Raw genomic sequence first — 17,287 nt, 5'->3', positions numbered from 1 at the left:
AAATCTGCGGAGTACAATCAGCATCTTCTATATGGCTTTCATTGAATTTTTGGAAAAGGCATTTGATTCAGTAGAGATACCAGCAGTTATAGAGGGATTGCATAATCAAGGAGTACAGGGAGGCATATGTGAATATCTTGGCAAATATCTACAAGAATTCCACAGCTTACGAGTAGTAAAAGTCTATTCGACACTGCACAAAGGCTCAAATCAGTACAGGCACGTCCAAGACGGCTCCAAGGCCTGAGCAGTATACTTATTAGGCGGATCAGTATTCATACTCTGACAGGAGATGGCGGGTGCATGCGCGTATAATTAAAGAATACATACCATATTTATTCGATTATAAGGCAAGTCACGATTATAAGGTAAGGGTGCAATTTTCGGGGACCCAAGAAAAAAAACTCAAGTATGCACACTAATATAAGGCGACATAGAGTAACCGAGGGATTATTCAGACTCGGCAGGGATTGCCTGAAATGCTGAATTAGTAACACAGCCAGAACGCAAAATGGCAACCATGAAATAGGGTTGGGAGGCTTCATCCCGGGGAGTGCAAGTTATCTGCAAATTTTGCCTTTAGGTGTGGCTACACGGCGTAAAGCCACACTGTAAGGAGAAATTCACAATGCTGTGAAGCCACATCTAAAGGCAAAATTTGTGTATAAAACGGGGGGTGACTAAGGCTAAGGATTCTGGGGAAAAACCTCACCTTATATTCGAATAAATATGGTACTGTGTACCGCGACAGAGGTCCCTTTCCTCTCTTGATATGCTTCACCGCACCACATTGCATATGCTTGACCGCGTAACACCGCCATAATGCGGCAAAGCTGATCTCCGGGAAACGGCATTATGTCATGCTTGGTTGGCCCTTGCCAAACTTTCCACACTTCAAAGCCATCAGCGATGATGGCAAAGGAGGAGTCAACGCCATTGCTGACAGCATCTAATCCTTTCAATGAAAAACACAGCACCGAACAGCAGTAAGCTTGGTAGTGAACGTCGAATCAACTACGCTTAGCATTGCAAAAACGGCTATGGCTACTAGCGGATCGACATGCATGAGAGCTGCTTCAAAGCTGTGAGATAATCAAATTGGAGGCTGTGGTGTCTTCAATTTGTTGTAATTTCAGACCTGAAATCATGGCAAAAAGTCTAGGAAATCGAACGGTGAAGTATTTCAGCATTTTAAATTTCTGATGTCCATGTACTTTGGCTCTATAGGGTAGGTGATGGTGCCACGAAGGAGTCTGAATTATCGGGCACCCAAAAAATCAGTCGTTAACTGTATTATTATTATTTGATTTGTAAACATATACACAGGAAAGAGAAAGCAAGAAGCAAGGCTGGCAACTGCCACCAGAAGGGGCACAACACCTGCCTACTCTTCGGAAAGGACGAGAGAAACATAGAAGGAAAGATAGGAAGGAGGGGAGGAAGGAGGAAAGAAAGAGCGAGATGACAAATCGCAAAGAATAAAGTACAACATACAGTATTCGCAATGCCTGTCCAGTCACTCCGCAGTGCTTGGGAGTCAGTGGTCCACTACGTTGGCTCCACGTTCCCAGTCATGTTATAATAGCCAATGTTGCTAGATCTACGTGGGCAACTTTTGCCAGGCGCTGCTGCTGCTGCTCCATGCCCACACTTTCGCTCCCACATGACACGCAACAAAAAAATGTTGAGGTGATCTTAAACGCAACCCATAAACATTGACCAACTACTGGAAAAGTGGCGCCCTCTAAGCGACCCTGCCCCATTTCGGGGTCACTGGGCTGGCATTGAACAAATACAGAAAGCTGAGATCCGTGTTTGGCACGTTGTCCTTCGTATACCATGCATCCCTACCGATTTGCTGAGTTTTCCGTCATTCCAACTGCTATGGGTTAAGAAATAAGTTTAGTCTATTATCAGAAGGTGTCCAGCCGAGACCGAACTGTCAGCATCGTGCCCGGTCCCATTTCATATAGGCAGGTCAACCGCATGCGCGGTGGTTCTGTAGATGCAGCGCCATCTATGGTCACAACACTAGACCAGACGTTTTTATCGCCATGCCGCTCAGTTAGCAATGCCCAACTTGGCACGGCTCGTCTTGGCGCGACGTTTTTCGCGGAAATGTGGTGAACGGGGTGTTCTTTTGCAAAGCTGTGGTGAAACTCGACAGTGCACGAACAAAAAACCAAAGTGAAGTGTGTGAGACACCAAAAATTACACATTTTTCCCTGTGGCGCCTAAAACACCTGCCCTGCATTGAAAGGGACTAGGAACTCCTTAATTACTTACTCATTAATAAACAAATTTTCCCGCCCCACCTCATGCCCCGCAATACAGCAATGGGAGCAGAGAAAATGTGGAAGCTGACCAGCTTGTGGTCGCAGAGGGCCTTGAGCAGCCACACCCTCTGTAGCAGGCCCAGCTCGTGGAAGTCCTTGCTCTCCATGGGGTCGGTCTCTCCTGCACAACGACACAGGCCTTTCATTAACCCGCATTTAGGACAAAGCAACAATGACAGTCAGGCAAAGCCATGCAGTTCCATTTCGACAGCATGAAATGACTACACGCAGGCCAGTGGGATATCGAGCAACTTCTCAGTAAACAAGGACAAAAACCTCGACTCACCCATGACGGAGAAAAACTGCTCCTCCAGACCGTGAGCCTCGAAAACCTGCAAGCACAATGGCCACCAATCAGTTGCCAGTCATGAGGATAGAGCAGTGGAATAATTTGAACTCGCATAGTTCGAACTGATGATGGAACACGACAATGATCATCATGTCACTGGCTGTTCTCCCATCAATACAGCTCATCACACCTTTCAACACATCAGCCACATAAAAGCTGTTTACCCTTCCCATGCCGCTACCCCAGCCAATGACTGTAACAATCTGCCCACAGGCGACATCTTTCATTTCAACCCTGTTCACTTCAAAGCCACCACTGAGTCACTTTCTGATAACATCACTTGTGCTCTCACCTACCCCTTATGTAAAACCCTTTCTAGGGTTCTTAAAGTATGGTGAGTAAACAAGCAAAATAGTCCAGTGTGAGATAAATGTCCTGTCTCTTCCCTAGAGATTTCCAACTACTCCCGCACTGCATGTACCAAACCCAACGTATGCCGGGAAACTTTTTATCTCATCTGTTCATCTCATTGTCTGCCATCCTCAGTAGCACCTATTGCGTAACTCTAAGAAACCATTGTTTAACTTTTGGTGCTTTTTATGTTGTCAGCATTCTCTTGATAATTCAAATCATGGGCTGTTTAAAACCCGCCTCATAAAAAATTGCACGCTTGCCAATCAGCAAGAATTCTGTACCTTTACAAGACGGCTCCAGCAGTACTGCTGATGTGGACCATTCTAACAATCATGTAGCAGGTTACAAGGTGGCTGCCTCTGTCGTGAATTTGACTGGCACTGGCAATCGTACATCACCAACTGCGGCTGGATTGGTGCGGTGACAAAGTATGGTCACAAATTACTAGGCCCTCACGTTCCTCTTTTCGTCGTCAGCCCCTCTTCTGTCAGCTACATCCAGATATCATTTGGGCTTACATTTATCACTTTCTTCCGGTGTGCTTTATCATTTATCCACAGCTCCCTCAACATCTCTGCTCAAGTCAGATGTGATAACTTGAGCCCGGTTAAGGACTGTGCAACGTTTACAGGGGGCACCATAGCACAATGTCAAGTTGTAGCAATATGTGCTGGCCGGCAGGAAAACAACAAATCTTGGAAGCAAACTGTTTACAGTGGAATCTCGATGATACGATCACGGCTAATATGAATTCCCGGATGATACGAATTTTTCTGAGGTCCCTGCCGAGCCCCATTACTTTGCAACGTGTTAGAGAACGGTTGTTACGAATCAATTTTCGACCCGCATCGGTTGATACGAATAAACGCCGCCCCACCGACGGCCGCGAAAGAGAACAGCGAGCAGTCACGCGCATTTTCCCTTTCTCTTTTGGTGCGGAGGCGCGGACGCGGCGCCGGACAGCGCGGAAGCCGCGCTGTCCGACAACACCGACAGCCGGCACAGGTGCAAAGTAGAAGAACACATTTGTTGGCAGAGTAAAAGCCCCCCACTCCCTCCCTCCCGCGCTTCCTTCCCGCTTTGCTCCTTTCGCGTGGGAGATTGCGTCGCCAGTTACCCTTGCGCTCGGTTGCAAGATACGTATTTGGTGATGTAGCACAGCGTCGCCACGCCCCCCTCCCCCTCCCCCCCTTACCCCCACAGCGTCTCGCGCCACGGAAGTCACATTTTCTCTCCGCTGTGCGTTCGCTCTCCGTGAAGGCGCGCATCCCCCGCGCACTTTTACTGGCACATACGGCGCGCAGCGACGATTTTATCACCCTTGGACTCATGCTCCACGTCTCATGCTCCTCCTCCGCATCGCCCTCGTTGATCTCCTCTCCCATCGGTGGGCGCACCTCGTTGAGAAGCGTGCTCGCTACCGCCCTTGTCGCAAGATTTTACCGCGGAAGCCGCATTATAACCGGTATTTCGTCTCACGCGGCTGCACTGTAAGCGGTATGCGTATACATGGAGTTCTATGGGAGGGTAAACGGGAGTCGGAAAAGGCCGCATTGTAGCCAGTTCTTCACTATAAAAGGTTACGTTATAAGTGATCTATACTGTAAATGTTTTTTACGTGTATGTGCCTGAGTTCACCTCGACTCTTTAATTAAGCTATTTTTAATTGTGTTTCGATGATACGAATTTTGGCTAATACAAATATTTTCGTGACCCTGTGAGATTCGTATCATCGAGGTTCCACTGTATTTGGCAAACTTGTGCCTTCTAAACCAAGGTACAATTTAGTAGCAGTGATAGTAACAGACACGGTCGCCAGTCGGTCCACTTAATGAGGTGGAAATAATGCTGTGTCCAACTTATAAAGGCATCATAATCACTCTAGATCTGTTCTGAAGTTTAAACAATGATAGGACAAGCCTATGTTCCTACATGTGGCTACGAACAACCTGTTATTGCGAGTGCATCTCATGTGAAAACATAAATATGAGAACTCGTATCACACTTAAAGCGCATAATGTACGTAGCAAGATTTTGAAAGTAGGAAAGAATCCATCATACAGGATTAAGCGGAAAGCTTTTCCAGCCGGCTGCCACCCCTGATGCTAGCCCATCTTGCCTTACCGTACTGTTAGGCACTGCACTGGCCGGAATGCAGAACTGAGGATAACTAACACCTTGGACGATATTTCCTTTCTTTTTCAATGCTGACTTGCTAATTTTAAACACTTACTTCTCCTAGCAGCAAACAGTCCCCGATGCATCAACCTATTGAGAATAAGCACCACGTGCAGCTATACAAAAGCCCATTAGTCTGAGGTGCTCACCTTGAGAAAGTTACGCTGACTTCCCAGATAAGTGCGGTACCAGTTCTGGAGCCGACTCCTAAGCCGCTCATTCCACACTCGGTAGGGCATGGGGTGCTGTAACAGGGTCCTGCAAGAACCAAGAGCAACATTTCAGGTTCAGCACTGAACGACCTGTTGGTTAAAACCTTAAGGAAACAAAAGGTTAGCAAGTGCAAACGTACAAGACTCAGGCAGCAGGAAGGTGACAGCACAACACCCAAACCTCCGCCCAAATAGGTGGACTTCTCATAAAATGGCACGCTTGCATATTAATTTGGCCTCCTGCAAGTGGTAAGGATGCATGCGCCCCCAAGTATCTCCAGAGTGCCCGTGCGTGGTTATGATGCGATCGTTACACATTCGCTGGGAGGAACGTTGTGCGGAGAGGGCACTCTCGCCACTACCACTGCCTCTTGCACCTCGTCGTTATGCCATGGCGAGGCGCCCCGTTCCCTGCTTCCCCTTTCTTGGAGACTCCCTCTCCACAGCTGTTCCCTTGATGCGACGTTGTATTTTGGCTGAATAAAATGTACGAAACAAGTGTCCAAGGCCGTCAAACTATAAATGGCAACCGCGTGCATTGGGTGCCACAAAATGGGAGCACTGACTTGGGCCTCTGCTGTGGTGCGACCAGCAGGCAGGTCATGAGCAGCGCCAGTAAGGAACTCTTCTGGGGCATCAGCAACGAGCGCTCCACCTCGGCAATCGACACGTCGGGCAGCTGCAGGGGCTCCTGGGACAGCCGCAGGAATTGGCACAGCTGCGGCACCTGCAATGCGTGTTGTCATGGAAATAATTATTATTCATGGTAACAGACATCACCTTCCAATCTTAAAGTCAAGCCTCGATTTAACAAAGTCCCATCTGACTAAAAATTCTGCACGCTTTATCCAATGTTCATCTTTAAAAAAAAAAGTATGCACCAAAATTTGGGTTACATTTAGTACAAGCATCTAACAGGTTCACATCGTAGACAGCAAAGAAGTGTCATGCCACAGGCTGCACATGCTGTGGGCTGCATTGAGGTGATGACGGGTGACTGGCATGACAATCACTGCTGATGGCAAAGCGTCACCACAATGCCAGCACAACAATGATGCAACAAGAACATAGCGATCACACGGTCCATAGCAAAGGGTGAGAACGTGTGCATCGGGAAGAGGCAGTGCGGGTGAGGATATTTTTGGTTATGGCAGGACAGAAAGGCACAGAATGAGACACTGGCAGCTGTCCAATACAAAATCAACACGAACCAATCTACATATAAGCCCCTGCAACAGAACCACGAACGCCAACATACAGTAGCACAGAAAGCACAGCACGCGGCTGTGCGTGACTGGGGCATTGGAAGTTGTTTCCAGTCACGGGTAATTTGATAGGCACATTGTTTGACTTGTTGTCAATAGATGGGCTCCTTATGCACCAATGGAATGTCAAACGCCAAATTTTTTAAAGAGTATATTGTCACAGTTATATTTGCATTGTTCTCGCTTTTAGTTCCCATGTACTGAATGCGTTCAAAAGAAAATGAATCACACTCACTGAGCCTTGCCCTTTTACTTTCATTACAGCAGAAAATGTGCAATGGAATAAAACATAGCCAACCAAATTCTAAAATTTACTTTGATGCGTTCGACAGTTCGTTGCATAAGCGTCCATTAGACTCGGCTGTACTGCGCCACGAACTGTGCACCCTCTCACCTCCCAGCAGTGGGACAGTTCGGCCAGTCCCGAGCCGAAGGTGGTGCTCTCCCAGTCGATGATGGCCTGCTGGGCCACCTCCTTCTCGACGCGCCGTTCCTCGCGCTGCTTCAGACGCTCCTCTCGCGCCTGCGCCGCCTTCTCCGCCTTCACCAGCTGCAGCAGTGCCGAACTATCGCCACCCGTGGGCAGCTGGCTCGTGAGCCGGGCACGGCGGCCCGCTGCAAGGCAACGCAGCATTTAAATATTGAATATCAGGACTTTCCATGCCAAAACCATGATCTGATTACCACGCATTCCACAGTGAGGGACTCTGGATTGACCACCTGGGGCTCTTTAATGTGCGCCTAAGCCTAACTACACGACTGTTCTTGCATTTAGCCCGCATCGAAACGTTACCAGGACCGGACACGCGACCTCAAGCTCAGCAGTGCAAAACCATAGTTACAAGTTACTGTGGCGGGTTTTAGGGCAACACAAGCTGGAACCACCTCCAATACCAACACCCATTCCTGGTCGCCCAGGCGTGGTGGAACATTGCGCTGTAATGCAAGACTGACGACAGGACGTGATGAACTGAGACGTATGGCAGAAAGTGAGCGCGGACTTGTTTAGCTCTTTCTATGCCAAGCTTTTCTTTCTTTCTTCTGAAAACATAAAACTTTGTGCTTAGTTTTTCCACTATTAGTAAGCCTAACGTCTTCCTCGACAGCACTATTTAGGAACTGAGCTAGAAGAGCTTGTGGAAGAACAATGATACTATACTAGTGTGAGCTATTCAGTTATAACAAAGCAATGTTGCAAATGAAAAAAAAAAATGTACACGTTATATTCAATATTGACGCTTGTGCTCTAGGTAGACGACAACGACGATGGGAACATTAACGGACTCCGTCTAGTGGGTCAGTGGGATTTCGGCTAACGACGAAGAAGACGTGTCTCTGTTCCGTTTTGCTTAAACAGGTCGTCCTGCTGTTCTTGAAGAACGTCTCCCTGTCCTCTCTCGGCGTTGCACCGTGACAGTGGTGGAGGTGCTGGGTATATTGACCACGCCTGATGCTACGGACTCCTTCTGGGAGTCGTTCATCTAGCCCGGACGCATTGTCACCAGTTACGACCCCCGTGCACCGCTTCAGTCGTCGACTGCTAGGCCTCGCCCCGGAGTTCTCCCCTCTTCAACCACATCTTTCCAGGAGCTCCACACATCTGGCAATGGCCGAAACGAGCCCACCGCAAGCACCCCAATGCAGCCAGTCTCCCAGTCAACAACAGGTAACTGTTCTTCATCCGCTGGTTCCCGATCGCTATCGCGGTGCAGCGTTCGAAGACATTGAAGACTGGCTCGACAAGTACGAGCGCGTCGCCCAGATTAACCAGTGGACTGAGCAGCAAAAGCTCTCCCACGTCTATTTCGCGCTTGACGACAGTGGCCGTACTTGGTATGAGAACCGCGAAGCTAGCCTATCGACATGGCATGACTTTCGGCAGAAAATCACCGATACGTTTGCAAGTGCCGACCGACGCGACCGCGCCCAACAGTTGATGGAGCTACGGGTGCAACAACCCAATGAGTCGGTCACAATGTTCGCCGAAGACATGGCCCGTCTCTTTCGTAGAGCCGACCCGAACATGACCGAGGATAGGAAGTTACGCTACCTCATGCGAGGTGTAAAAGAGCAGTTGTTCGCGGGGCTTGTGCGCAATCCACCCGTCACCGTCGCTGATTTTATCAAGGAGGCTACGGCTATTGAGCGGGCCCTTCATCAACGATGCAGGCAGTACGATCGTCTGTCCACCAGCACCGCAATCAATGCCGCCGCATTGACTCCACAGTATCAGAGCTCCTTGCGTGAAATGATAAGAGAGATCGTCAGAGAAGAAGTTCACCGGATCCTGACATCGACACTGGATAGCCCCGTCGCGTCAATCGCCGAAGTGGTACGCGACGAAATCAGGCAGGCGTTACCGGCCGCCGATCTTCCCGACCACCAGCGTCCCATGAGTTACGCCGCCGCTGTCCGATGTTCCCCACCCGTTACAACCACACCCCCGTACAACCAGCCTCCGAGAGCCGCTCCTTGGTCGCCGCCGCAAGAGGAGGCATTGCGGCGCGCACCCGTGATGCCGATGCAGTCCTACCGCCAGCCGTCATTCGCCGCGCCTTGGACCACACCGCAAAACGACCCTTCGAGACGGCCACAATTTCGGAGATCCGACGCGTGGCGCACCGCCGATAACCGCCCTCTCTGTTTTAACTGCGGGGGCGCCGGCCATATTTCGCGCCATTGCTGGCATCGCGACACATCCTTTCGACCTCTTCGTCCGTGGTCTGATGGTCGACGTGCAGATGGCGACTCCCTGCTACGCCGCGACGACGCTGCTTCTCAGGGACCTCCCATAGCGCACCCGAATGACGAATCCGTGCCGAATGATCGGACTGATTTCGGCCATCGGTCGCGCTCTCCTACCCCTCCACGCCAGATGCCTGCTGGACGTACTTTTGCTAACTTTCAAGGCCGAAGGTCGCCCAGCCCCCGCCGGGGAAACTGAAGGCGGCGACCTCTGGGGGTAAGGTTGCAGGCCCGCCGCAAGACAATAAAAAGCCCCCAACTCGCCCGCTGCCGAACGCCGAGCAGCCGATAACCACCGACCCCGAAGAAATTGTGAGTGCCGACCTTGATGTTTTTGTGGATGGGCAGCAAGTGACAGCATTAGTCGACACTGGTGCTGACTTCTCTATAATAAGTCAGGAACTCGCCCTCCGCCTGAAGAAAGTGAAGACGCCATGGACGGGACCTCACATAAGGACGGCAGGCGGCCAATTACTGATGCCTACTGGAAGATGTACTGCAAGAATTAATATTGGAGATTCTTCTTTCGTGGCCGCTTTCATCGTTCTTCCTGCGTGCTGTAAAGATTTGATTCTTGGAATGGATTTCCTAAGGGAATACGGCGCCGTAATTAACATTCCAGACCGCATGGTGACGTTTTATAAGAGCCCTGGTTTAATCCATTACTTATCGCCGCAACACAATGCCTTTCGTCTAACAGAAGATGACGTCGTAATCCCACCTCGGTCATGTATTCTTGTTTCGGTGGCCTGTGACGTACCGTTTCATTGCGAAGGAATTGCCGATCAAATAACCGTTTTGTTGTTTAGTCACGGTATCTCGGTCGCACGAGGAATTGTCAATGTCACCGACGGGCGCACGAACCTCTTGCTAACAAATTTTAGCACAGAGAGACGGCACCTTCCAAAAGGCACGGCTGTGGCTTATTTTGACGGTGTTGCGGATGTTCGCGGCTGCTGTTCGCTACTCGAAGAAGCGCCTACACAAGACCCAGCTCCCGCACTTGACGTCAGCACTGTTTTGCCGCCGCACGAACGAGAACAGCTTCTTACGCTATTGGCCCAGTTCGTCGACTGCTTTGCGTCGACTTCAAGAGTTGGTCGGACGCCTCTAACAAAGCACCGAATAATTACAGAGGATACGACGAGACCCATTCACCAAAATCCTTATCGTGTGGCACCCAGAGAACGTGAAGCCATACAACAACAGGTGACAAAAATGCTTGAAGACGACGTGATCCAACCATCAACGAGTCCCTGGGCATCGCCTGTAGTTCTAGTCAAGAAAAAAGACGGCAGCTTGCGTTTCTGTGTGGACTACCGAAAACTAAATCAAGTGACGAAGAAAGACGTGTACCCGCTACCCCGTATCGACGATTCCCTCGACAGGCTTCGACACGCACGTTACTTCTCTTCCATGGACTTAAAAAGCGGCTATTGGCAAATCGAGGTAGACCCCAGAGACCGTGAAAAAACTGCTTTTGTGACCCCAGACGGCCTGTACGAATTTAAGGTTTTGCCTTTCGGCTTGTGCTCTGCGCCTGCTACGTTCCAACGCCTCATGGATACTGTGCTTTCCGGTCTGAAGTGGAAAACCTGCTTAGTGTACCTCGACGACGTCATCGTGTTTTCCGCAACGTTTAAAGAACACCTCGAACGGCTTGAAGCAGTTCTGCAGTCCATAAGATCCGCCGGCCTCACGCTGAAACCGGAGAAGTGCCACTTTGGCTTTGCGGAACTACAGTTTCTTGGTCACGTCGTCAGCCACGCCGGTGTCCGCCCAGATCCTGCAAAAATTACCGCCGTCGCACAGTTTCCCGTACCATCCGACAAAAAGGCTGTCCGGCGGTTCCTCGGCCTCTGCGCTTATTACCGGCGGTTTATTGCAGACTTTGCTCGCATTGCGTCGCCGTTAACCCGCCTCACGAGAGACGACGCTCCTTTTGTATGGGGTGATGAAGAGCGAGGTGCATTTAACATCTTGCGGCAACGTCTCCAGACACCTCCAGTGCTTGCCCACTTTGATGAGACCGCTCCTACATTGCTCCACACGGATGCCAGCAATGTTGGCTTGGGAGCTGTTCTTGTACAGCGGCAGGAGGACATGGAAAGAGTGATTGCCTACGCAAGCCGAACACTCTCACGCACAGAGGCTAATTATTCCACAACTGAGAAAGAATGCCTCGCGGTGGTATGGGCGGTTATGAAATTTCGCCCATATTTGTACGGCCGCCCTTTCAAAGTTATCAGTGACCACCATTCACTGTGTTGGTTGACGAACCTTAAAGATCCGTCCGGACGATTGGCACGTTGGAGCCTAAGGCTGCAAGAGTTTGACATGACGGTCATGTACAAGTCGGGGAAGCGACATACGGATGCTGACTGCCTGTCTCGATCGCCGATAGAGTCGGCTTCTCCACTCGAAGAAGACGATACAGCATTTGTTTGTGTTCTGGACACAGCCGCCATCGCTCAACAACAACGGGACGACCCTGAGTTGCTTGCACTCATCAACTACTTAGAAGGAAGGTCTGCGAAAGCACCTAGAGTTTTCGCCAGAGGACTGTCGTCGTTTTGTTTACGGGCCAAAGTCCTTTACAAAAGAAACTTTTCTTCTACCGGGTCCCCCTACCTGCTCGTCATTCCTGCAGCTCTTCGTTCGGAAGTACTTCAAGCCTGTCACAACGAGATGACTTCTGGTCACTTAGGCTACACGCGAACATTGGGCAGAGTGCGGCAAAGCTACTACTGGCCGAGACTTACCACGGCCGTGAAACATCACGTTCGCTCTTGTCTTGACTGCCAGAGGCGCAAGTCACCTCCGACGAAACCAGCCGGCCTCCTACAACCTGTCCAGGTTCCTCGAACACCATTTGATCAAATTGGAATGGATATCTTGGGCCCACTTCCTACTACCACTGCAGGGAATCGCTTTGTTCTCGTCGCAACCGACTATCTGACACGTTACGCTGAAACAAAGGCCATCCAGAAAGGCACAGCGGCCGAGGTGGCGCGCTTTTTCATTGAAAATGTTGTGTTGCGGCACGGAGCCCCAAGCGTCGTAATTACCGACAGAGGAACCGCATTCACGGCTGCACTTTTAGATCACGTCTTGCTGCTAAGTGGAACAGCTCATCGGAAGTCGACCGCCTACCATCCACAAACCAACGGACTGACAGAGCGCCTTAACAAAACAATTGAAGACATGCTTTCAATGTACGTGGATGTCGAACATAAAAATTGGGATGACATCCTCCCTTATATCACGTTTGCGTACAACACGGCGAAACAAGAGACGACGCGCATGACTCCGTTCACCCTTGTTCATGGCCGAGATGTACGAACGATGTTGGATGCAATGCTTCCACACGAATTTGACGACACCGAAACGGACGCCGATGTCTTCACGCAACGTGCCGAAGAGGCTCGGCAGCTCGCGCGTGTGCGGATCTGCCAGCAGCAAGACTACGACGCAGGCCGCTATGATGCCCACCGTAGAACCGTAAGCTATGAAGTCGGCGACAGAGTGTGGGTTTGGACACCCATACGGAAACGAGGCCTCTCCGAAAAGCTGTTAAGGCGATACTTCGGCCCATATCGGGTATTGCGGCGACTCAGTGATGTCACCTACGAGGTCGTCCCCGATAGCCCCAACTGTACGAGGCGCCGCCCGCACCGTCCTGAACTTGTGCATGTTGTACGCATGAAGCCGTATGTGAGCGAATGACTTTGCGAGAGACCCTCACTTCCGCAAGTGGCATTTCTGGTATAGCATCGGGACGATGCTCTTCTAAGGAGGGACAAATGACGCGTGTGCTCTAGGTAGACGACAACGACGATGGGAACATTAACGGACTCCGTCTAGTGGGTCAGTGGGATTTCGGCTAACGACGAAGAAGACGTGTCTCTGTTCCGTTTTTCTTAAACAGGTCGTCCTGCTGTTCTTGAAGAACGTCTCCCTGTCCTCTCTCGGCGTTGTACCGTGACAATATACATATATGCATACAGTAAGTATGTGTTTAATTTTGTAGTTATAATTAAAAAACAAATATGGAGATGTCTCTTCGACATTAATTAGAAACATTTGGCATTAACAGCAGCACAATTAGGAGCGAATCTTCATGCCACAGAATTTAACAAGATACACGAGACGCCAAGAAAAGTGCATAATCTCAACAGCTTCCTTATCGACTTACACCTAGATAATATCAGTGAAGGCCGAGCACACAAGTTATATATATGCCACACTGGAAGGACTAAGCTGGTCTGCAGAAGGAAAATGTGAAATGGTATTGCAGTGGCAGAGTAGGCAACAAATTAATGGACTCATTGGCAAACAAGGGCCCATAATAATGCAAGGATAGGATAGGAATAAACTTTATGCATCATCAAAATCATCAAAAGATACACGATACATCCTTCAAATGCTGTGTATGTCCACTCGGGTCACGGAAAGCACCAAGGAATTGACCCCATTTAGAAATGAACTCCATTTTTAAGTACCCCTTAGATCCATAGCTTTTTCAAGGAGTACTGAAAAACTAATGCATAGACTGTGCCTTCAACTGTGCCTTAGTACAGCGATAAAACATTTACAGTACTAAGCCAAACGTGAGTGATCGTTAGCTTGCTCCTATGACTGTATGACTATAAGGTTTGCCACCTGCGGCTTTAATGGGCCAGACACGCTGTGCATAGGCGGCTGCTACGGCAAGAATTTCGTGCAACTGATCCGCATCGACCAGTTTCAATCGTCAAACTGCCAAATTACTGCCAGTGTTTCAATGCTCACTGTAGCCATTTAATGAATAGTTCATTACAATACTTATTAGCATGAAAACAAAAAGAGAGAAATCTTTGTCTCGCTACAGCTAGCTCTGCATACGAACTTTCATTTCTGGATTCACAATAAAGCCTGGCCCACATTCAGCGTTTTTACCGGCGCCTCCTGCCGTTGCGTCTCTCGGCGTTGTCGCATGAACGGCGCCGGAGAGGTCACCTAGCCACATGAGACGCACGCAAACAGCGCCAGTCCAGCGTCGCACAATGTGACCAGACAGATTTAACCAGAGGCAGTGTGCAATGTCATTCAAGTGAACTATGAAAAATGTTCCTGATTAAGGTTTTTATGCCCTGTTTATAGTTCTACGGCGCACACACACACAAAAAAAAACATTCACGGCAGCACGCTCGAAGGTAGGAGTGCCTGCATTCTCAGATGGCGCCGCATCGCCGACGAGACACTGGCGCCCCCCCATGGTGGCATGCACGCGAACTGGTTGCTACAGGAGTTGCTTGCAAAAGTTGCCAGCAGCGCGGCCGCGGCCACGCGCTGATTGGTCAGCGCTCATTGAGCCGCTTCCGGTGGCGGCGCCGGTGGCGAGATCTCTGGTGTGTCTTGAGCACGACGTTTCGGCTTGGCGCCTCCCTCAGCGTCGACGCTGAGCGATGCCGGATGACGAAACGCCAGAAAAACGCTGAATGTGGTCGGGCCTTAAGGGGTAACTGTGCCCCTGTGTAGAACCTCGCCCACTTACGGAACCATTAGGTCTGGCTTAACCAGACGATAAACGTGCAATTGCAAGAGCCATGGAAAACCAGCCTGCACTACATCTCTTGTAATCGACATGCCCTCCTCCAAAAGTGTGCGTCTTCAATTGTTTGGTCTGTCAGGAAAAGGAGGAAAAGCATGTTCAGAACTTCAATGAAAGCAATTGTTTTTCTTTTCTTGTTCAGCTCTCCAATATTTTAATAACCTCACGGGATCGTTCACTGGCACGACGATCTGTGCTGTGCCACGGAGCGTGCCTGCAAAAGTAGCGAGTGTAGGAGCATGCATGCAGAGTGTCCTAGTGTCCGAGCATCGTCTGCTAGGCTATTCCAGTGAACCCGGCAAAGCCCTTGGTGTTCGTCAGCACAACAGTCGTTTGCGAACCGCTTATTGTAACCATTATGCATGGAGGCGCGCATGGTGCTGCTTGCATTAGAAGCGGATAAGCAGTAAGGGCTTATGTGGCGCTTCACGGGAAAGCCTAGCACACGATGCTCGGACAGGACTGTGCTCTGTGTGCATGCAAGTGCAGTCGCTGCTTTTGGAGGTGTGCTCCACAACACTGCACTGACCATTGTGCTGATCGATGCTCCTGTGAGGTTACTAACCTCTCGGAGAGCTGTACACAGTAGAAACCTTTCTCTAAAGCATCCGTCCTACAATTCCGCGATTTCACTGTAGGAACTCTTGCTGGCTCTTTAGGAGGCAGGCTACAGTAGTGGAAGATACACAATGCCTGTCAATAGAATTAAATTGTGTGGTTTGACACCATGAAGCTGCAGAGCAGGCTATGAGGGACCCCACAGCAGAAATCTCTAGATTAATTTTGACTACCTGGAATTCTAACGCACAAGCAAAGCACGGTACAGGTGCATTTTCGCATTCCGCACCCATCAAAATGCAGCCAACACAGCTGGCAATCAAACCTACAGCCTCATGGTCACCAGCAGAGTGCCATAACCACTGAGTCATTGCGCAATGCTAAACTGCTTGAAAAGGTTATTTCTTAGTTATGAAGTGATATAAGTACAACAGTGCCAAATACACAATATAAAGAACTCACAAGCACCAATTTATCTGCTACAACCAGCCTACATAAAAAACATTCAGCTTCTTCTTTCTGGGGTTTTACGTGCCAGAACCAGTTCTGATTATGAGGCACATCCTAGTGGGGGGCTCCGGATGAATTTTGACCACCTGGGGTTCTTTAACGCATAACGCATAAATCACATTCAGCATGTACATGTCAATCAAAAGTACACAATGATGGGTGGGTTGGTACGTATTCATGGTTGGTAAAGATACAAACATACGCTGAAAACCTCGTACAGCCATTTGCCGTCCCGTTGCGGAAAATGTGGATGCACCCTCCTACTCTATGATGTTGCCTTTTTTTTTTCTTTTTTTTTTGACATTCTAATAAGGAGACCAGAGAAGTCATGGAACATGTCATATTGCCACTCACGATGGCATTTGTATCAGCCAGGCCTTTGTTACGCTCGGGCGCAAATAAATCTAGTTTATCAATGCAGGTTGGATAATTTTCATATTCAGCGGTATTGTTTTGTTGCCTTGTTTATTTAATTTTTTATCTCTCAGTTTCCACGTAGCTTGTGCAGCGCACACTCTGCTAAGATAACCCCCCCCCCTTTCTTTTGTTTGTATATTTATTACAAGTTGCTTCAATAAGCTTCAGTTGATAGTGCAGTATTTAGCCCAAAATGCATGTCATTCACAACTGTGCGCTTGCAGTCTGTGTCCAAGAACTGATGTTTTGTGAACTGAAAAAAAGATGCCTATCAAATTTCTCTTAAGCACTTAATGTTGGTGTCCTAACTAAAGTGCGACAACCAAAATAGCTTGGTTTAAGAATAACACCTGACCTTAACTGGCGACCGCAGATTAGCATTACTTGCTGCGCATTATGGGTGTCTGTGGAGGACACCTGCAACACTCGCGAGATTGGTCCTTCGGTAAGCTGCGGTCTCCTTATGCTAAGGCCAACTTAGCCAAATTGGAAAATACTGACAGAAAGGCCTATTAAGGTTCACAAAGGAATGTTAACCTAGCAAATTCCTCAACACATTCAGAATTTTCAACACTTGCACTTCGAGCAAAACAAGCTGGCCTAAAATTCCTACATTAGGTAATGCGCAAATAGAGTCAAAATAGATGATTCAGCACACATGGCCTCTTCACCATGCATAGCACACCATAAACACAAACAAACTAAATCAGTTATCTTACAGCAGACATACGTTCCAATTCAAGAAAGGCAGGAGGTTAAATTCAAGGTCA

General features: G+C 49.1%; 1 protein-coding gene across 7 annotated transcripts in view; it reads right to left on the bottom strand.

The window, feature by feature from the left end:
- Positions 1-17,287, bottom strand: part of LOC119432485 (uncharacterized) — a 53,534-nt gene that overhangs the window by 27,229 nt on the left and 9,018 nt on the right. Inside the window, exons 3-7 of one of the 7 annotated variants that reach the window (XM_049659002.1) lie at positions 7,089-7,309; positions 5,996-6,156; positions 5,367-5,475; positions 2,623-2,668; positions 2,366-2,457 (exon numbers count right to left, since the gene is read on the bottom strand). The exons of 2 other annotated variants lie outside the window; for them this stretch is intronic. In XM_049659002.1, the coding sequence (XP_049514959.1) occupies positions 2,366-2,457; positions 2,623-2,668; positions 5,367-5,475; positions 5,996-6,156; positions 7,089-7,309 (629 nt within the window). The remainder of the gene's footprint in view (positions 1-2,365; positions 2,458-2,622; positions 2,669-5,366; positions 5,476-5,995; positions 6,157-7,088; positions 7,310-17,287) is intronic. 4 more of the 7 variants (XM_049659000.1, XM_049658999.1, XM_049658996.1 and 1 more) reach the window with 4 other exon arrangements.

This window comes from Dermacentor silvarum, chromosome 11 (assembly GCF_013339745.2).
Source record: "Dermacentor silvarum isolate Dsil-2018 chromosome 11, BIME_Dsil_1.4, whole genome shotgun sequence".
Taxonomy (NCBI): Eukaryota; Metazoa; Arthropoda; class Arachnida; order Ixodida; family Ixodidae; genus Dermacentor; species Dermacentor silvarum.
The sequence above is the reverse complement of the archived record's forward strand: the minus strand, read 5'-3'. Positions and strand labels throughout refer to the sequence as shown.